Source organism: Rattus norvegicus, chromosome X (assembly GCF_036323735.1).
Source record: "Rattus norvegicus strain BN/NHsdMcwi chromosome X, GRCr8, whole genome shotgun sequence".
In the NCBI taxonomy this organism is placed as follows: Eukaryota; Metazoa; Chordata; class Mammalia; order Rodentia; family Muridae; genus Rattus; species Rattus norvegicus.
The window spans coordinates 122,012,298-122,032,916 of record NC_086039.1 but is presented as its reverse complement, the minus strand read 5'-3'; the positions used below and the strand labels follow the sequence as shown (position 1 = coordinate 122,032,916).

The window sequence follows — 20,619 nt, the reverse complement described above, 5'->3', positions numbered from 1 at the left end:
ATGAACAGAGAAAATATATTTAAACCATGTTTAAAAAAGACTGAATTGTGCAGTTATGCAATGAGTTGCAGAATCCACTTGAAAGATACACACATGAGACGCAAAGGAATAAATAATTAGATTTTATAGCTTCAGCTAAGAGAATACATAGGTGATGAATACCAAGAAGCCACATACTGCTTTACCTCCACTAAAAGGGTAAAAACTAACAAATACTGGGAAAGGTTTAAAAACTGTTGGTGTGGACATATATTTGGGGAAAACAGCATGAAGATTCGTCACAACCAGAAATAGAACTATCACACAATATGGCAGTCCCACCACTGGCTTCAAATCCAGAGAAAACGAGATCAGTATGATTCTACACTTAAGGGTTAGTGTTAATACTATTCACCAGAGCCCAGATATGTAAGCACCCTATGTTTCCATTGGCAGATGAAGTTATGATGAAAATGTGCAGATCACTTCTCGGCCTTTTGGCTAAGATCAAGTGTGGAAAATGTGCAGACGTGCAGTAGAACATTATTCAGTCTCAAAGGAATGCAGTTTGGGACTGAAGAGATGGCCCAGTAATTAAGAACACTGGCTCCACTTTTCCAGAGGTCCCAGGTTCAATTCCCATTGTCCACATTAGCAGCTCGCTTGCATCCGTAACTCCAGTTCCAGGGTATCTTCACCCTCCTCTGACCTCCACAGACAGCTCCCTTACATGGTGAACCACCTGCATGTATACTATTTTTTTTTAAGTGGAAAGAGGAAAAAATGCAGCTCAGTCATTTGTGGCAATGTGGATCGAGTTGGAGGTTATGTTACATGAAATGTATCTGGCATAGAAAAAGAATGCCTTATGTTCTCATTGATATGAGCAACCTTAAGAGTTTGTTCCCACAGAAAGTAGGATATTAGGTCATGGCTCCTAGAGTCCTGGAAATGTTTGGGGAGAGGAGAATGGACAGAGCATGATTTTAGAGCACAGAGGTAAAGTTGGATAGGGCAAGTATCCTCTAATGCAGTAGCAGAGTAGGATAACTATTGTAAATTACAATTTTGAACATTAAAAAACAAGTAGGGAGACCTTTGACTCCTCATGCTGCAGAGAGATAAATCAATTGCTCTGAACTTATCACTACATATGTATAGCAAAATATGTTAAAACGTCACAGTGTATCCCATTATTATGTATAGTTATGTGACATTTTAAAAAACAATCTGGGGGTCGGGGATTCAGCTCAGTGGTAGAGCGCTTGCCTAGCAAACACAAGGCCCTGGGTTCGGTCCTCAGCTCAAAAAAAAAAAAGACAAAATAACAAAAACAATCTGGGCCAAGGAGATAGATGGCCTAGTGGGTAAGAGGCTTACAATGCAAGGATGAGCACTTGGATTTGAGTCCCTAGGACCCATGTAAAATCCAGGCCATCATGTGTGCCTTTTACTCCAGTGCTGTGGGAAAAAGACACATGGATCTGGAGCTTGCTGGTGAGACAGTGGGCTGTTGAAATGGTAGGAAGCAGAGTAGGTGAGAGACCATGTCTCTAGAGGAGGAACCTGAGGTCCTCCTCTAGTCTCTGCTGGTACACAGACCCATACAGACATGCGCATATGGCATGTAGAGCACACACACATCATATATAAAATTAAATGATAAGTTAAAAGTCCACATTTGGATGAATTAAAATGAGAACTGGTGAGTAATAAAATAGTGCTTTTATTGAAATGTGTTATAAAACTAGAATCAAACATTCAGTGATTTTCGTAGACCAACAGTTCAACAGATAAACCATACAGCATGATGTGGTTTTATTTTTATTTATTCTTTTTTGTTTTTTTTTCAGTTTTATTTTTTACTGGATATTTCTTTCTTTACATTTCAAATGTTACTCCCTTTCCCAGTTTCCTGTCCATACACCCCCTATTCCATCCCTCCCTCTTCTTCTCTGAGGGTGTTCCCCCTTCCTGCCATGACATCCCCCTATACTGGGGGTCCAGCCTTGATGTTTTGATTGTTTTTTGATGTTTTGTTTTTTTGTTATTTTGAGACAGGGTTTCTCTGTGTAGCTTTGGCTGTGCTGGAACTCACTCTGTAGACCAGGCTGGCCTCAAACTCAGAGATTCATCTGCTTCTGCCTCCATAGTGCTGAGATTAAAGGCACACACCACCACTGCCTGGCTGATGTGGTTTTGTGTGTGTGTGCGCACACGCGAGTGTGCTCGTGCACGCCTCGCATGCGCGCACATGCTAATTTATAGAGTTGTTATCTTCAGTCAGTAGGGAAAGAGTAGCATATTGAAAAGAATGCTTAGCTATTAAACAATAGTTTACTTATTTTGAGGGAAATAGGTTTAGACACCTAACTTCACAGCAGTAAAACAATGCAAGAAAGCTTAAATAGGTTAAAATTTAAACTACAGAAGATCCCATTCGAACATAGGCAGCTATATATCTTATCTCAAAGAGCACAGTAGTGGGGATGTTATGGTACAAACACTTGCTTGGCATGCACAGGGCTGTGAAATAATCCCCAGCAGTACGTGCGCGTGAGTGCACACACACGCACTCACGCGCGCACACACACACACACACATGCACACACAACTAAAAAATGACAGTGAAAAAGATATTTCAATATATAAAAATTTATTATTTCTGATCATCTAAGTAACTCCAGACAAAAAGTTAAGGATGGCCATGATAGCAAAACCAAGAGAAAATATTTGTACCCTGAAGTATATGGGTTAGGATAATATCCTTTCTACCAAATACTGACACAACAAGAGACAATAGCCATTCCTATGAGTGAACTGGATCCAAGACTTGAATAGGTGAATCAAAGCAGAAAAGCTGCAAGTAGACAACACTTGAGAAGATGCTCCATCTTCCTAGCCGCAGAGGAATGGAAGCTAAAACAAGATAACTATCAGGGTAAATGTTAAGTTAGAAACATTACCATGTGTGTGATGTGTGAGAGTATATGTGGGACTGATTCTTTCCTTCCACTCTTATGTGGGTTCTGAGGGCTCACACCTTGATTACCAGGCTTGCACTACTGTGCTTTACATACCAAGCAATCTCGCCAGCCTCCTAGGTTGGTTATATTTTTCAGTGATAATATTTACTTTTGCCTGTGAACCAGAAAACTGCACACTAGTGTAATACTGAGTGAAAGTGAGGATTCTTGTTTTGACAAATAGATTGTGAAACATGCATATGATAGGATATCATATAGCCATTTAAAACCACATTCTCAAATAAGAACAGCAATATGATTATGTCTGTTAAGGAATAATAATAGGTTGAAGATGTGTAGGGTGCTTGCTTAGCAGGTATGAAACACAGTTTGATCCCCAGAACTGCATGTCTGTGTTATAGTAACTAAGGCACTGGAGGCAGGGATACCAGAAGCTCAAGGTCATCTTTGGCTACATAACAAATTCAGTGCTATCTGCAGATATATAAGATTGATTCTCAAAACTATGTCCCATTTTCTTTTGGTAAGTAAATCTCTCTTCCTGTTCACCACTCCTCTACCCCTCCAAACATCCTTCCTGTCCCTGGATCTTCCCTCATGCTGGGACCACTGATTCTAAAACTATGGAGCCTACAAAAATTTCCCATAGTTTCTACGCATGTTTATAAAAACGTATGTGTTTATACATATAAAGTAAATAGATCAAACTATAAATACCTTGCTTCTTGCTTTTGGGTTATGAATTGCTTTCATTACTTTAAGCTGTTCAATTTAGATTTGCTTTGATAATGAGAAAGGCCTTGGGAAAATAATTTCCTCAGAGTGGGTTTTGATTCTCCTTGGCTTTCTCTTCTGCACATAAATAACACCCTACCTCCATGAAAGGACAAGGCCTTGACTTCTGCCCCATCTCACAGCACTTTTAACAAGAAGAGTTCCTTTCTTTTTTGTTGTTGATTTCATCTAGTCACATGGTACTGAGCTCATGAGCTTAGTCTGGCTCCCCTGCCTACACCACAAATGACCTCTAGGCTTTGGCCAAGATCCTCTCCAAATCACAGGCCCTTCCCAGATCTACCCCTACACTCCAGGATTGGACCAGGAAGCACATCATGTACACCAGTCCAGTCCCCTCTGTCCACCTGACTTTATTCCATCTAAGTCATCCAACTTCTAGGCCTAACTTGCCTATATTTCCTCTCTTCTGCCCCAACCTGCTCTGCTATTATCAGAATGAAAACTAACAAAAGAAGTCCATGTGCCAAGATTTCATCATGAAAATACCAACAGTATGAAATATCAAGCCAGTCTTGTAGAAGTGTTTGCCAAGTGAACAATTTTCTTGATGAACCCAGGGCATAGTATTTAAAAGAACAATTGTAAACTTCATCAAAGAACTTAAGGAGTTTAAAGAAGACAGAAAGGAATAGTTCAAGGAAATTAAGGAGAAATAGCTTAGGGAATATAAATGTCTGAGTGATACCTAGAAAAACAATCATAAGACTAATGGAAATGACAAAGACAATACAGGACTTGAGAATAGAATTCAGTGAGGAGATGGAAACACTGAAAGATGTAATTGAAAATCCCAAATGAATTCAACGAGGAAATTGGAAGGAAAGCCTTACAAATAGGACATAGAAAATACAATGTTAGGACATGAAGATCAATAAGAGGGTCTAGACCAAATAAGCATGGAATATAAACAATTTAAAACACCATAAGAAAGGAACACACAGGAAATGTGGGATGCCATGAAAGGAAAAAAACAATCTTTGAATTATAGGCATAGATGAGGGAGAAGAATCCTAAGTTTAATAGGATGGATCGGTTCTTCAACAAGATCATAGAAAAAACTTCCTAAACTAAGGAAAGATACAACTATATAGATATAAGAAGTATAATGAACATTAAAAGACTTGATAAGAAAATATCTACATCCTCATAGCATATCATAGTTAAAACACAAACTCTACATAACAGAAAATGTATTGAAATCTGAAAGAGAAGAGTAAATGTAACACATATAAAAGAAAACCCATCAGAACACAGTTGATTTCTCAGTGGCAACTTTGAAAACCAGAAGAGCCTGGAGCAATGCATTCCCAGTCCTTAAAGACTATGTAGATTAATATACTCGTTAAAACTATCTTCCAATACTGATGGAGACAGAAAAACTTTTCAAACATAAACATACTTTAAAAGTTTTTTTTATATTCAGCAAGCCAAACATAAAGAAAATACAAGTATTATTATTTCTCACTGAAGAGAAAATGAACAGAGCAGATAAATTATGGGAAGAAATAATGAGCCATAAGCATGAAAGCACAAAGTATCACTGAGAACACAGTGCCAAAAATCAACAGGATGAACATAATTAACACACACATTTCAATAACAAATTCAAATATCAATAGCCTCAATTTCCCAATTAAATGACAAAGGCTGACTAATGGATCAAGAAACAAAATTCATTTATGTGTTCTCTGTAAGAAACACAGCATTAAAGATAGACACTGTCTTAGAATAAAAGAATGGACAAAAATATTCCAAACAAATGAGACCAGGAAGCAAGCATACATCAATAGCCTACTCTGACAAAATAGACATCAAACTAAAACTAATCGCAAGAGATAAAGAGGTATACTTCATTCTAATCAAGTGAACAGTTAACACAGAAGACATTACTATCCTAAACATCCACCAAAGAGATTAACAACAATCCATTAATAGTAGGTGATTTTAATACTCCACTTTTTCCAATAAATAGGTCATTTGGAAAAAATAGACATCAGAATTAATTGACATTATACATCACATAGACTTAACAGATATCCATAGGATATTCTACCCAAATGTATTAAACAACTCACTACTGAATGATGAATGGGACAAAGAATAAATCAATAAAGAAATTGAAAAAGCTTCCTGTAACTAAATGAAAATGAAAACATAGCACAAAAAATCTCTTGTCTATGAGGGAAATTTATAGTTCTAAGTTCCTACATTAAACGAACAAAAAAAGGAAAGAACACAAATAAATGATGTGGTGATGCAACTGGAACTTTTAGAAGAACAAGAACAAATCCATACCCAGTTAATGGCAAAGATAGTGAAAATCAGAGTAGTTATTAGTGTAACAGAAACAGGAAAAACAATACCATTTTTTTTATTAACTTGAGTGTTTCTTATTTACATTTCGAGTGTTACTCCCTTTCCCGGTTTCCGGGCCAACATCCCCCTAATCCCTCCCCCTCCCCTTCCTTATGGGTGTTCCCCTCCCCATCCTCCCCCCATTGTCCCCCTCCCCCCACCAGTCTAGTTCACTGGGGGTTCAGTCTTAGCAGGACCAAGGACTTCCCCTTCCACTGGTGCTCTTACTAGAATATTCATTGCTACCTATGGGGTCAGAGTCCAGGGTCAGTCCATGTATAGTCTTTAGGTAGTGGCTTAGTCCCTGGAAGCTCTGGTTGCTTAGCATTGTTGTACATATGGGGTCTCGAGCCCCTTCAAGATCTTCGAGTTCTTTGATTCCTTCAACGGGGGTCCTATTCTCAGTTCAGTGGTTTGCTGCTGGCATTCGCCTCTGTATTTGCTGAACAATACCATTTTTTAAAACAAATATAAGAGCTGGTTCTTTGAGAAGGTAAACTGCCAAGTCCAGCATGCCCATGTTGAAGGGACAGTGTGACATAGTTTCCTGCCCCTGGAGCAGAGCAATCAGGGTGTGGGCCTCCATGAGTGTTGGCTGTTGCAAGGCATAAGTTTTGTTTGTGTCTTTTACTTTATGTTCCTCCTTCTGGGGTATGTCCTCTTTGCCAAGGTTAATGACTCCATGATAATTAGAAATGGCATGAGTCTGAGAGATGAGGGTATGTCTATGTCCTTAGCAAAAATGATAAACACTGTGACCTTCAGGCTATGGGAAAGAACTCTGAAAACATTAGTTCAAAAATATGTAATTTCTCAACTATGTAAAATATAAGGATGCAATATAAACTATATGAGGGCCTTCATGGACCTAAAAGAACAGAAGCAGGTGCACTATGAGCCAGCTTATCTTCTTACTTTATCAAGAAAGAAGATAAAGAGATTTGGGGAGTGGTGATGGCACAGCAAGATCCCACCCAGCTAAGTTTATTGTTTGTGCTTACAAAGGTAGGCAGATTCCTGAGTTTAAGGTCAGCTTGGGACAGACCCAGTTTAGGTCCAGGCCCAGGCATATTGGGAATGGTAATTTTTAAGACAGAATTCTATCTACCTAAACTTATTGAAGAATCAGGGGGGCTAGGGTCAGGGGATGCTGATTCATGGAATAAAGAGAAATTGGGTGGATGATTGAACTGATATGTAAATAAAAGATTGTGCTTTGGTCTGTGAGAGCTGAGCTATCTGGATGAGCTGTTTGGGGATTTCCAGAGAAAGCTGTCTCAAATAGAACATAAGCTGTCAGCTTGTACTCACCATTTTCATTTCAAGTTGTCACTCTCAAACAACCCTCCCTTAGAACCCCTCTCCAAGCTGAGGCTGGTTCTTGGCAATAAAAAAGCTTGACAGACCCATTTCCCAACTAGCCAAAAGAAAAAGAGAGGACCCACATTAACAGAATCAGAAATGAACAGGGAAACAACATATACTGAATAAACTCAGTATTATAAAGGAATATTTTTTAAAGATTTATTTTATGTATATGAGTACACTGTAGCTGTCTTCAGACACACTAGAAGAGTGCATCAGATCTCATTACAGATGGTTGTGAGCCACCATGTGGTTGCTGGGAATTGAACTCAGGACCTCTGGAAGAGAACTCAGGGCTCTTAACCACTGAGCCATCTCTCCAGCTCCCAAGGAATATTTTTAAATAGACTAACTATATGCCATTAAAACCTAAAGGAAATAAATGAAGTTTTTAGATTCAGCCAAACCACCAAAATTAAACCAAAAAGAACTCAGCAACTTAAACAGACCTATAACAAGTGAGGAGATTGAAATGACAACAAAAACAACAACCACTTGTCCCTTCCAGGCTAAAAAAAGTTCAGGGTAAGAGAATTCAGAGCAGACTCCTACCAGACTTTCAAAGAAGATATATAGCCAATCCTTAAACTATACAAAGGAGGATAAGGAGAAGAAGAAAGGCAGACAGGAAGATCTCAAACTTCTACAGAGCCATCATCAGTAATACCCAAACTAGGTAAACACAAAACAAAACTAGAAAACCACAGGCCAGTATCCTTGATGAACGTTGACTAAAAACATGCTCAGGAAATACTTGCAAACAGAATATAGACATATATAAAATTATTAGGTCCATGACCAATTTGACTTTATCCTTGAAATACAGGGATGGTTCAGCATATACAGGTCAATAAATGCAATATACCACATAAATCAACTTAAAAGTAAAAATCACATGATAAATTCAATAGATACACACAAGGCTTTGACAAAATCCAACATTCTTTCATGATTCAAGTCCAAGAGAATATAGGGATAGATGGAACATGCCTCAAGATAATAAAAGCTATATATGAGAAACCCATAGCCAGCATGCTAAATAGAGAAAAGCTTGAAGCAATCCCACTGGATTCATGAATGAGGCAAGACTATCCAATATCCATTATTTTTCAATATCGTGCTGGAAGTACTTACTGGCTAGAGCAGCAAGGCAAGAATGGGAAATTAAAGGGATATAAATGAGGAAAGAAGTCCAACTATCCCTCTTTGCAAATGACACAATACTATAGAAATCCCAAGAATTCTACCAGAAAACTTCTGTAAATGATAAATTCAGCAATCTGACAGGATACAGCACCTTGCACAAATCAACAGCTTTTTTGGTATACCACTAACAAATACACAGAGAAACAACATGGACATGTCTCCATTCACTATTAGCCTCAGAGAAAAGAAAATATGTCGGAATAAACCAACCCAAGGAAGTGAAGGAGTCTATGTGAAAACAACCATTTTACCAAAAACTATTTAGAGATCCAATGTAATATCAATCAAAATTCCTATCTAATTCTTCACAGAAATAGAAAAAAACTATCCCAAAATTCATATGGACCTACAAAAGCCTTGGGACATCCAAAAACAATCCCAAACAAAAAAGATCAATCTTGGAGTGATTATCACTCCAGAGTTCACGATAGATTACAAATAGCCATAGTAATAAAAACAATATAGTAATGACATAAAACTGACATGGTGACCAATGGAATGAAATTGAACACTGGACATGAGAAACTGTCTTTTGAGTGGTTGGTCAGGGTTGTCTCAGACACTTGTTGTATAAGCAGCCTATTGCTATTGCCCTTGGTTGCCTCAAAGAGGTGGAAAATAAGTCCCTGTTGCTGAAGAGAGTGTGCATTTCAGACACAGGGCTCGGAGATCCCTGAGCTGGATCTGACCTGAATGCCTCTCCCTTGAGGACTAGCTCTCACGGTACTAGAAAGCACTATGCAAGCTTCCAAAGGAAGGAAATAACCAATGTACCTACTTTGTTAGCTAGGATGCCTATGAGCCACGATAACAACGAGCAAGGTCCAAATAACTCTAATTGTGCAAAAGTGGCATACATACTTTGCTGGTAATCAACAGCTCTCTAACTGGACTCAAGACCTAATTAACAAGAGAGATGCCATGCCTGGTACTGAAAATCTAGCCAACAACTCAAGGCTAGGGAAGTCTTGGATCTTAGAGGAGAACCTACAATCACCACTTTACTAAACAGCATAATCCCTAATTATACCCACAAATAGGTGTAGTCCTCACCCTTCATCAAGGAAGCTTTGCAACACAAGAGACAATCCCAGAAGACCACAACCAATCAAAATACAGAGCTGTGGAACACAGTCCCAGTGGATATATCTACAAAATACTACTGTACTTAAGGTGCATGGAACATTGTACATGAGGATGTGAGAAGATTTTGAGCCAGAGGATCAGGGATTTGCTGTGAGATTGTTTCCTAGGGATGCCAGAAGCTATACCCATGAAGTCTCACTACCATGACACGAGCTGAACAAGGACAACAATATACATGTCATTGTCAATTGGTTAAATCCCAGGAGGTCTCAACCCTACACAAAGAACTACAGGAAACCAAAGAATACTAAAAGTGGTAGAAAGAGTCTTCTTTGGGGAACAGCATGCTAATTGGTTATCCAATACCAAATGATCAGCCCTAAAAAATACATTGGAGTAACATTATACAGACGGAAAGGGTTATATTTAGAAATATATGTATATTCATATCCATATATGTGTATAACAACTATTAATGAAAAAAGAGGACATGGATTTGGAAGAGTACTAGGGTATTATTGCAGGGTACAGTGGGAGGAAAGAGAAGGGAGAAATTATATAATTTCAAAAAATAAATGAAAAATGGTGAAAGAAAGAGGTTTATTTGTCTCTCATTTTCGGAGATCCAAAAGTATGGCAATAGCATCTGGTCAACTCTATTAAGGGTCTTATTGGTCGCATCACCTGGCAGGGCATGTGAATAAGTAGAAATTACATCTTGAGACAGGAAGTAAAAAAATGTTTTTCAGTACTCACACCCATGCTTTTACAATGTGCTCTCCTCAGAAGTCACTCCAGGAGAAGAGTGTTTACTCCTGTGGAGTGCTCCCAATATCTTAGGAACCACCAAGTAGGACTTACCACTTAAAGGTCCTACCACTTCTCAGCCCTGTGGAAGCAAGTGTCCAACACATAAACCTTTCAGGGAGGGATAAACAACATCCTCACCTTGGCAGCCACCAACAGGATAATAACCACAAGGTCTCAGATAGTAAGCGCTCAATAATATGAATAGGTCCTTAGTTGCTATTCCTCTAGACCATTACCACATTGTTACAAAGAACAGCCCACATGGTAGATGGAGGAGCCAACACTTAAGGAGACTTGGAAATATTCAGTAACATGTTTGAGGTTGCAGAGCACAGTAGTAGCCTTTTGAGCCCAATTCTTTGGCTTCATAGTCCAGCTCCCATTGGTAAAAACATTCTTACTATCTTTACCTCATGTGTCCAGACTAGGATGAAGAAGAGGGACTTGGGAACCATTGTAAATGAATCTAGTCAAAGATTCCAGCAACTTTGATGTGAAAAGATCCCTATAATATTAGGTAATTACATTAATCTGTAGAGACCTACAGATATTTTGGTGTGCTTCAGAGTATAAATGGAAAGGTCTGCTTTGATGGAATAGCAGCTATGAGCTCTAGGACAATGTGTCTACATTAAGCTGTGGATTAAGACAAATTTCGGCATGCATCTGACATGCCTACTAGGTGTCACATCCAGAACATCTGGAGTCAACATGTAGGAGTTAGTACTTGAGAATTAACAATAAATAAATCATCCAGTAACCTTGATGATATTGGTCCACACTAAAAAGGACCATGACACTCCCAAGTCTCATCATTTTGTCTTTCCTATTTTCCATGGAGGTAAGGGTATTCAAGAATATTATGAACTTTGCCCCAATCCAGACAGTCTAGATATGGGATTAATAGCCCTTGTGGACTCCTTTCTAGCATTTTAGACTATAACTAATCACAAATCTGGGGTATAAGATTGCTGCTGAGGCAGAGTCACTTTTGTTATTTCCCCCTTTTCCTATCCCAGTATCTAGTAGGTAGTCAGCCTTGCTAAACCTCATGGAATTTTTCTCTTGTGACTAGTCTATAGTCTAGCTGTTTTCCAGAATCATAAGCACCTTTGGTAAGCTTATATGTAGGAGAGAGTTGAGGATGTAGTTCCATTGGAACCTAAGGTGCACAAGGCTCCGAGTGACATTCCTCAGCTTCACACAACCCAGGACTAGTGAACCACATATATAATCCCAACACTCAAGAGGTGAAGGCCAGAGGCTCTGACGGATCATCAGTTGCCTAGTGATTTCAAGACCAGACTTGGCTACAGAGACAGCTTAATGGACAGACAAATAGGTGGGGGGGGGGAGAGAGAGAGAGAGAGAGAGAGAGAGAGAGAGAGAGAGAGAGAGAGAGAGAGAGAGAGGGGAGGGAGAGAGAGGGAGAATGACAGGAAAGAGAGATGAAGGAGGAGAATGGAAAGATGGAAAAAAGGAAAGAAAGAAAAATTATATGTGTGAGTTTGGGGACAAAGTCTTGCAGGGCAGAAAAGCAAGAGATATTTCCATTTACAGTATATTAGGGAACCACAGTGTCTTAGTTAGGGTTTTACTGCTATGAACAGACACTATGACCAATGCAAGTCTTATAAAGAACATTTAATTGGGCTGACTAAAGCAACTCTTATAAAGACATTTGATTGGGGCTGGCTTACAGGCTCAGAAGGAGTTCAGTCCATTATCATCAAGGCAGGAACATGGCAGCATCCAGGCAGGCATGGTGCAGGAGGAGCTGAGAGATCTACATCTTCATTTGAAGGCTGCTAGCAGAATACTGTCTTCCAGGCAGCTAGGATGAGGGTCTTATAGCTCACACTCACTGTGACACACCTATTCCAACAGGGCCACACCTTCTAATCGTGCCACTCCCTGGGCTGAGCATGTACAAACCATTACACATAGAGAACCTCAGGAAAATGACTTCTTGTCCTACAAAGGGATCTTAGTCCCCAGATATCAGGGCAGAAGTACCTACGTCTCCTAGCTCAGGAACAGATATGCCCATTCTCAAGGTACCAGATAGTGAGGGTAGCTGGGAAAACAATGGATTGAAGGCCCCACAGAGGTGCCTCCAATCCTTGGTAATCATCACAAGAGGAGCAGCATTCCAATAGGAAATGAAACTGAACTTTATCTAGTTGGGGTGAAAGGACAGAGAAGACGGGATCCACCACCTCTAACAAATCTCTGAAATACAATCTACCCAGAACACATACCAGGCAAGTGTACTCTCTATTACTAATTAACACAAACACTCTGACAGAAGTGGCTCCTGGTTAGCTGGGCAGGATCCTTCCCGGAACTCATGAACACTTGTGGACCTCTCAGGTCCAGCTCCATTCTGGCTCCTTCATGCCTTGCAGCCACTGATTCAGAGGAATAGAACGCATGCAAATCCCACACCTTCTGGTAGAGGAGTCCACAAGCATGCTCCACACACATCAGTTCTACTTAAAACTTAATTAATCCCACAAGGAGGCACCATCCATGTGGATTGCTGTGGTGACCCTGATGTTCTTCATCCACTTCTGACAGGACAGGGGCTTGGGATGGGGGCAGTTCAGGGTTGTGAAGAGCCAACACTAGTCTAAATACTTTCTTCAAGACAACCCAGTGATCTTCTCTGCTAGGCTGATTGGAAAGCCATGAAAATATCTATGACCCTCAAGAGAGGAAAATCCTACCTGCGTTTTCATGAGACCACCTTCCTGGTCTTTGCCACTGCTCATATCTGTCTAACTTGAGAGGAAGACAACAAAACAGTTTGATCACTGAAATCTGTCCATGAAGATCTATTTCATGCTGTCCCCAAAACTGATTGCAAAAATGGATCCAGATAATCTTTCTATTGGTTTACTCAGGACCACATTATACCATGACAGAGAAAACATTTCTGATCTAATTTGTATTCCCAATTATGCTAATTCTTGTCATCTAGCTATCCTAACCAAGAAAGATTATGATGTATATCAGTTAATAGAGCATGGAGTTCCAACTCCTAGCAAACCCAAGCAGTCAGTAACTATTTGTTTTATTAGTTACATGAAACTTATCAAATGTGCTATTAATACTACAGCTCTCTAAAATTTTCAGTTATCAAGTTAATCCCTTAAAAAAGGGAGACATGAAATTTTAGCAAGGCTATTTTGCTCTTTAGTGTTCCCATATAAAAGTCTTAATGTTGCCACCCCAAATTACAGAAATGTCTCTTGATTTCTTTTTTCAATTGAGTTTGTCCAAAGGTTGCATTTCACGCAGGACAAAGGACACCATGAGCCACACTGTGTCTGAAATTATGTTCCCTATTGTTACCTAACCAACCTTACCCAAAGGGATTATAATGTGCATACTGGATAACACAATTGTAGTTTCTATCGTATGTGAATTTATCAGTACCCATTCAGTGGACTAATGAATGCAATTCAATGAACTTGTGATGATCTCTAAAATTTTACATTTGCCTGTGATTCCCTTTGAACTCCGCGGTGTCAAAATCTATATGCTTTTCTCCCCTAAAATATATACTCAGACATTTCGACAATTCACATTTATTTCTTTGGTAGCAGCAACTAGCTGAGGTTTTACTGAGGCGGAGATTGTTTTTGAAAGTTATTTCACGAAGATTCACGCACTGGAAGCTGGGAATTCTTCAGCCCCATGAAAAGCATCTAGAACTTAGAGACACAAAGAATAGCACCAGTGAATGTTATAAAAACAAATTAAAGCAATAGCATTCTCAAAGAAAAAACACTGTATCCACAACACATTGTACCTTACATTTTAAAAGCATAGCTATGCCCTACAGAAGATCTGGTGTTATGCAAGAAGGAAGTTAAGGAGAGTACTAAAAGAGAGAGAGAGAGAGAGAGAGAGAGAGAGAGAGAGAGAGAGAGAGAGAGAGAGAGAGAGAGAGGAGAGAGGGAGAGAGAGGGAGGGGGAGAGGAGGGGAGGAGAGGGGAGGGGAGGGAATAGAATAGTGAAATGCTTTTACTTGAAGTTTCAAAAATTCTATGATGTAAATAAAAGCAAAACATAGGAAAGAGATCCCAGGAAATGATTTTCTCCCTCCCTAAATTCAGTGAGAACCTTGTTCGGGGTTAAAGCCTCCCAGCTCCCCTGGTTTTATCTAGTTTTTGTCCATGAATTCGGTTTCTCAGGCCCGGGCACAGGGATCCAGCGGCAGCAAGAGGGTTCATGGATAGAGATCCTCCTTTCCCTTCTGAGATTACTCTGGCTGGGAAAGGAGAATGCCATTGGGAACGACGACTTACAGAACACTGATAGAGGTGGCTGTGGGGCCTCAGCTCAAGGACTAGGGGATCTTAGCATACCTGTTAGGGATGCCATCTGGGCTTACTTCGGGGACACTGCGTTCTGCCCATTCTGCAAGCCTTTGTCAAGAGCCTCTCTGCTTTTGTTGACAATGAGGGGCCTTGGTGGAGTGCCTGGATAATCAGCATCTTGTGACTCGGCGAGGAGTTGCTGTGACAGCTCGAATTCAACTAGCTTCCTTTGCAACATATCACGCTCAAGCACCACTTGCTTCAGGTTGTTTTTTGCACTGAGAAGCTCAGAGACCACTTCATCGCGTTCCTCACGCAGTCGTTGCAGGTCTGTGGCCAAAGTCCAGGTGGCTGCCTCATGCTCTTCTACCTGATCGTGCAGCTGCTGAACGCGCCGTAACTGCTTTTCTTGTTGCCTCACAGCCACCCTCACACCCAGGGCCAGAGCACTCCAGGCACAGGCTCTCTTGATGGAGCGCGGTACATGGGTATCAATCACGACAGACTTCAGGCCATCTTCTATATCCTTCCAGGGCCGTGAACGGAAGGTCAGGTAGAAGCCAGGGCCACCGCCATTCCTTGTCACCTCTTCATTGATGAACAGAACCACTTCGCTGTGGCGGAAACCACTCTTGGGGTCATCAGTATCCAAGGCCATGGTCAAACCGGTTCTAAGTAGTGGAATGCAATTGGCTCGCGCGTCAACTCAGTGCCTTATCCAGTCCTTGGTCGTAGTGCCTCCCTCCTTCCTCCCCCTCCTTACACTGAAGCCCTGAAGTCACCGGGCCACTCACACCAACTCCTCCCACACAGGAGATTAACATGCCACGTCATAGACATGGGCTATGAGACCTGCAGCATGGCCTGCTTGAACCAAAATGCAGTGGAAGAGATATTTCTTGCTTGCCTGCCAAGTTGAGTGTCTGATCTTTAAAGTACACCATGGTAGTCCAACTGTCCTAGGAACAGCAGTGAGCCCGTAGTTTCCTGAGAGTTTCTGAAAAGTAGCACTCTATCTGCATTCTACCTGGCATGAATTTTTTTCTCTTTCTCCCCTTTCCCCCTCCTCCACCTCCCTCTTCCCCATCCTCCTCCTCCTTTTTCTTCCGTTCCTCCTCTCTTCTTCCCTCCCCTCCCTCCCTCCCTCCCTCCCTCCCTCCCTCCCTCCCTCCCTCCCTCCCTCCCTCCTTCCTTCCTTCCTTCCTTCCTTCCTTCCTTCCTTCCTTCCTCCCCCTCTTCTTCCCCCTCTTTCTATCTTCCATTTCTTTTTAAAGGTCATATCTCTGTGTAGAGCCCATATTTCTGGATCAAAGTTTTTATGCAGTACTAAGTTCCTTAAATCAAAGTGAGTGACAGAACTCCCTCCCAGTTTTCCTTTTAAATACCTAACGTTGTTCTAGATGCCAGAAATCTCTATTCTATCTTCTCAGGTTTTCATCTTTGTTTATCTGTGTGTCCTATTTGTCAAGACAGGTCTTTGCTATGTATCGCAGTTTGGCCTTGAACTCACTACTGATCCTCCCCTGTGCCAGGCTTATTGGTTTGCACCCCTGATGACTTTCCTCCGGGATTTTAGGATATTTTTAGGATATTTTAGGATATTAGAAGACTATGCCTTCTTTGGGATTCCACATTGGCTTAGGTGTTCTTTTGACCTTTTAAAAAGGTTTATATTTGTTTTATAACTATGTGTGGTTAGGTGTGGCTGGAGGAATGACTCAGCAGTTAAGAGTACTGGCTGCTCTTCCAGAGGACCTGGGCTTGATTCTCAGCATTCACATGGTGGCTCCCAATCGTATCACTCCAGTTCAGGGAACCCAACCTGTCTGTGGCTTCCCTAGACACCAGGCATGCATATGGTACACAAGCATACATGCAAGCAAAACTTTTGTTTGCAGAAAGTTTTTTAAAATAACAATTTTAAAATAAGAATTATGCATATGCATGTATGTCTTTGTGGAGTGTATGTGCTTATATGTAAGTTGCCTACAGAGACCAAAGAGGGCAACAGATCCCTTAGAGCTGGAGTTACAGTAGGTTGTGACAGTGACAGATGGGTGCTGGAAACTGCTCGTAACTGCTGAACCATCTACCCAGCCATGCTTTTGGCATTAAAAAGTCACTTTATTTAGTTTGCATGTGTGTTTTTTGATCATTTGCCTACATGTACTATCACATGCATGTAGAGGCCAGCAGAAAACTTTCCAAAGTCAATTCCGTCCTTTTATATGGGGACCTTGAATTGCACTCAGGTCATCAAACTTGTTAGTGGGCACCCTTACCTGCTAAGCATCTCGTTGGTGCATCTTTTGGCATTTTATTAGCATATATCAATTGTACAAAATAATGAACTCCAGGGCCAGCTGTGGTGGAGCCCACAGCTCTGTGTGTGTGTGTGTGTGTGTGTGTGTGTGTGTGTGTGTGTGTGTGTATTTTAGTATAGTCACTTCTCTTGGACACAGACACTACCTCCGTGTGTCCTTCCTCTTCGCAAATAGTCATTGCAGTTTGTTCTGTTGCATCCCCCTTCCTAACTGCCTCCTAGTGTTTCCTCCTTTTCTCTGGCTACTTTTCCTCTCCTTTCAAATGGTTCACACTTGTGCTTTCATGTCACGTGTATTCCATTGCTCTTTCCCCCACTTAAGGCCGCCTGTAGTTTCTTACACATGCATATCTACACCTAGATATGACTTTAAATCTAAGTTCTACATATGAGAGGAGACCTATGAGACTTGTCTTTCTGACTTGTATAATTTATGTTCTTGCAAAAGCCATGATTTCACTTTTCGTTCTAGCTGAACAAAATTCCAATGTGTTTATGCCCCATACTTCCTCTATTTACTTATTTTTATTTGTGTTTATTTTATCTGTTGATGGAAATATAGACTGCTTGCATTTCTTAGCTACTGTGAATACAGCACCAAGCATCTTTACATATATGTTGACTTAGAGTCCTTCAGGCATATTCCCAAGAGTGGTATGACTGGGTCATGTGGTAGCTCTATTTTTAGTTTTTTTTTTTTTTTTTTTGGAGGAGCTTGCACGCTGATTTCCATAGTAGCTTCACAAGTTTACATCCCCACCAACAGTGTATAAGAATTCCTCTTATGCAACATCCTTGCCAGCCTTTTTCATTAGTTTTCTTGATGACAGCCTTTCTGACTGGGGTGAGAAGGAATCTCAAAGTAGTTTTAAATTGCATTTTCATGATGACTAATGAGGACAAGATTTTTTCAAGTATTTATTGGCTATTAGCATTTTTCTTTTGAGAGCTCTCTATTCAGTTCATCAGTGCTTATAAAGATTGGATGATTTCTTTTGGCTGCTTAATATTGTGGCTCTCTAGTCTAGATATTCATCATCACTGGGCTTTCTTCTCCATTGTGTGGGGATCAGAGGACAGCTGTGTTTAGCTTTTATTTGGGTTCCAGGGATCCAAACTCAGGTTGCTAGTCTTGTACTTCAAGTACTTATACCCACAAATGAATCTCTCTCTGTGATATAATTTGAGATCAGGTATGATGATACTTTCTGCATCATTCATTGTACTTAGAATTATGCAGGCTCTTTCTTTGGTCCCATATGAATTGTTTTCATCCATTCCTTAAAGAATGTCACTGATATTTTGATAGAGATTACATTGAACTTGTAGGTCGCTTTAAGTAATACAGCCATTTTCACAACAGAAGTTCTGTCAATCCATAAGTATGGGAGGTTTTATCTTCTGGTGTCCTCTTAAGTTTATTTTTTTCATTGTGTTCATATCTCCATTGTAGAGGTCTTTTACCTCTGGCTAAGTTTATTAGTATGTGTTTCCCCCCCTCTCTGTATCTATCTATCTATCTATCTATCTATCTATCTATCTATCTATCTATCTATCTATCTATCTATCTATGTATCTTTGGTTTTTCAAGACAAGGTTTCACTGTGTAGTCCTGAATATCCTGGAACTTGCTCTGAAGATCAGGTTGGCCTCAAACTCAGAAATTTACCTGCTTCTACCTCACAAGTGCTGGGATTAAAGGTTGTGCCACCACCACCTAACAGATATTTATTTTGAAGCTATTGTAAATGGCATTTCCCACCCATTATTTTTTTCTTGCCAAATTCATTGTTGTATGGTGCAGGTTGATTTGTATCCTATTACTTTGATAACAATCTTTATCCGTTCTGGAAATAAAATGATTTAATAGTGAACAAAGTAAAGAACTCTCAAATAAGTATCCTATTGATGTAGCCCAAGGTCTTAGAAAACAAGTATAATACAAACAAAACATGAGTGTAATATAACAATGATGATAGTTTTGTTGCCATTTAGTAAATTGTTGGGTACAGGATGATCACATAACTTTGTCCTCATTATTTTGAAGTATATTCCCTCCATTCCTTGGTTGTCTTAGGGCTTTTATCATGAAGGAAGGGATGCCAAGTTTTCTTGAAGATTTTTGGCACGTTAGATGAGATTATCACATAGTTCCTGCCATTAATTCTGTTTGTATACTGTATTACACTTCTTTCTTGTTTATTTTAAATCAAACTTGCATTCCTGGAATGAAAACAGTTCACCCATGGCGTATGATCTTATTAATGTATTCTGGGATACAGATTATGAAACTTGTATTGAGAATCTTTGTATCTATATTCATTAGGAAAATTAGTCTATGCCTTTCTCTTTTTTTGTGTGTGTCTCTATTTAGTGTGGTTTTGCAGAATGTGTTATATAGTATTCATTGACTTTGTATTTTATGGAACAGGTTGAGAAACATTGGTCTTGGCTTTTTAATGGTTTGACAGAATCTTGCAGTGAATCTGTCCAGTAAATATTTACTTTGTTTAGAGGACTTTTATTGGTTCTTTAATCCTGTTTTTATTTTCGGCATGTTTAAGTTGTTCAAATCATCTTGACTTAGCTTCAGTATGTCATAGGTGTTTAGGAATTTGTCCATTTCTTCTAGTCTAGATTTTTGGAATAGAAATTTTCCAACGAGTCTCTAGATTTCTGTTATAACAATAACCATTTCTTCTCTAATTTTATTAATTCAGTTTTTTTGTGGGGGGACTTAATTTGGCTAGGGGTTTTCCAGTCTTTTTTTCTCTTAAGAGATAGTTTTTTGTTTGATTGAGCCTATGTATTATTCCTAGCCTCTATTTTATTTCTGTGTTGATCTTTATTTTTTTGCTGTCTACTTCTTCGGGGTTTGTATTATACTTACTTTTTAAGATCTTGGGGCATACCAATAGGATATTTATTTGAGAGTTCTTTACTCTTTTTCTCTGAAATAATTTTATTTCCAGAGCTCACAAAGAAAATAGCCTGGGAAAACATATGTGACCACTGGATACATATGAACCTACAGCTTTTTAACATAATCTAACTCTATTAGAGAATTTAACATAAATATTTATTAGGCATAATTTTTCATACATATAGTAGCTGGAGTTGGTGTCCTTGAAGAAAATTTGGTTTCTATGAGGTCATGAATGTGAGGTTATCACTATGGGAATCACTGCCCTTTTGAGAAAGAAACCTGAAACAGAAATTTCCTTCCCCTATTGGAGAACTGGGAGAGAGAAATGTCTTTCTGGGAAGCTTTGTTACAGCAGCCCAAACTGAGACACTGAGATTAGATGGACAGATCTCACAATTTAGTTTGCATAAGGAAGCAGATTTTGCTTTTGGTCCATCTCTGCGCATGACTTTATAT

At 39.7% G+C, this 20,619-nt stretch overlaps 1 protein-coding gene across 1 annotated transcript; it reads right to left on the bottom strand.

Annotated features, from left to right (window-relative positions):
• Positions 1–14,163: 14,163 nt before the first annotated feature.
• Tex13c3 (TEX13 family member C3) lies at positions 14,164–15,713 on the bottom strand. The gene is made up of 2 exons (XM_002730175.5): positions 14,963–15,713; positions 14,164–14,305 (listed from the first exon to the last, which is right to left on the bottom strand). The coding sequence occupies exon 1, from the start codon at positions 15,570–15,572 to the stop codon at positions 14,985–14,987; it is 588 nt and encodes a 195-aa protein (XP_002730221.1). The 5' UTR covers positions 15,573–15,713; the 3' UTR covers positions 14,164–14,305; positions 14,963–14,984.
• Between the last annotated feature and the right edge of the window lie 4,906 nt (positions 15,714–20,619).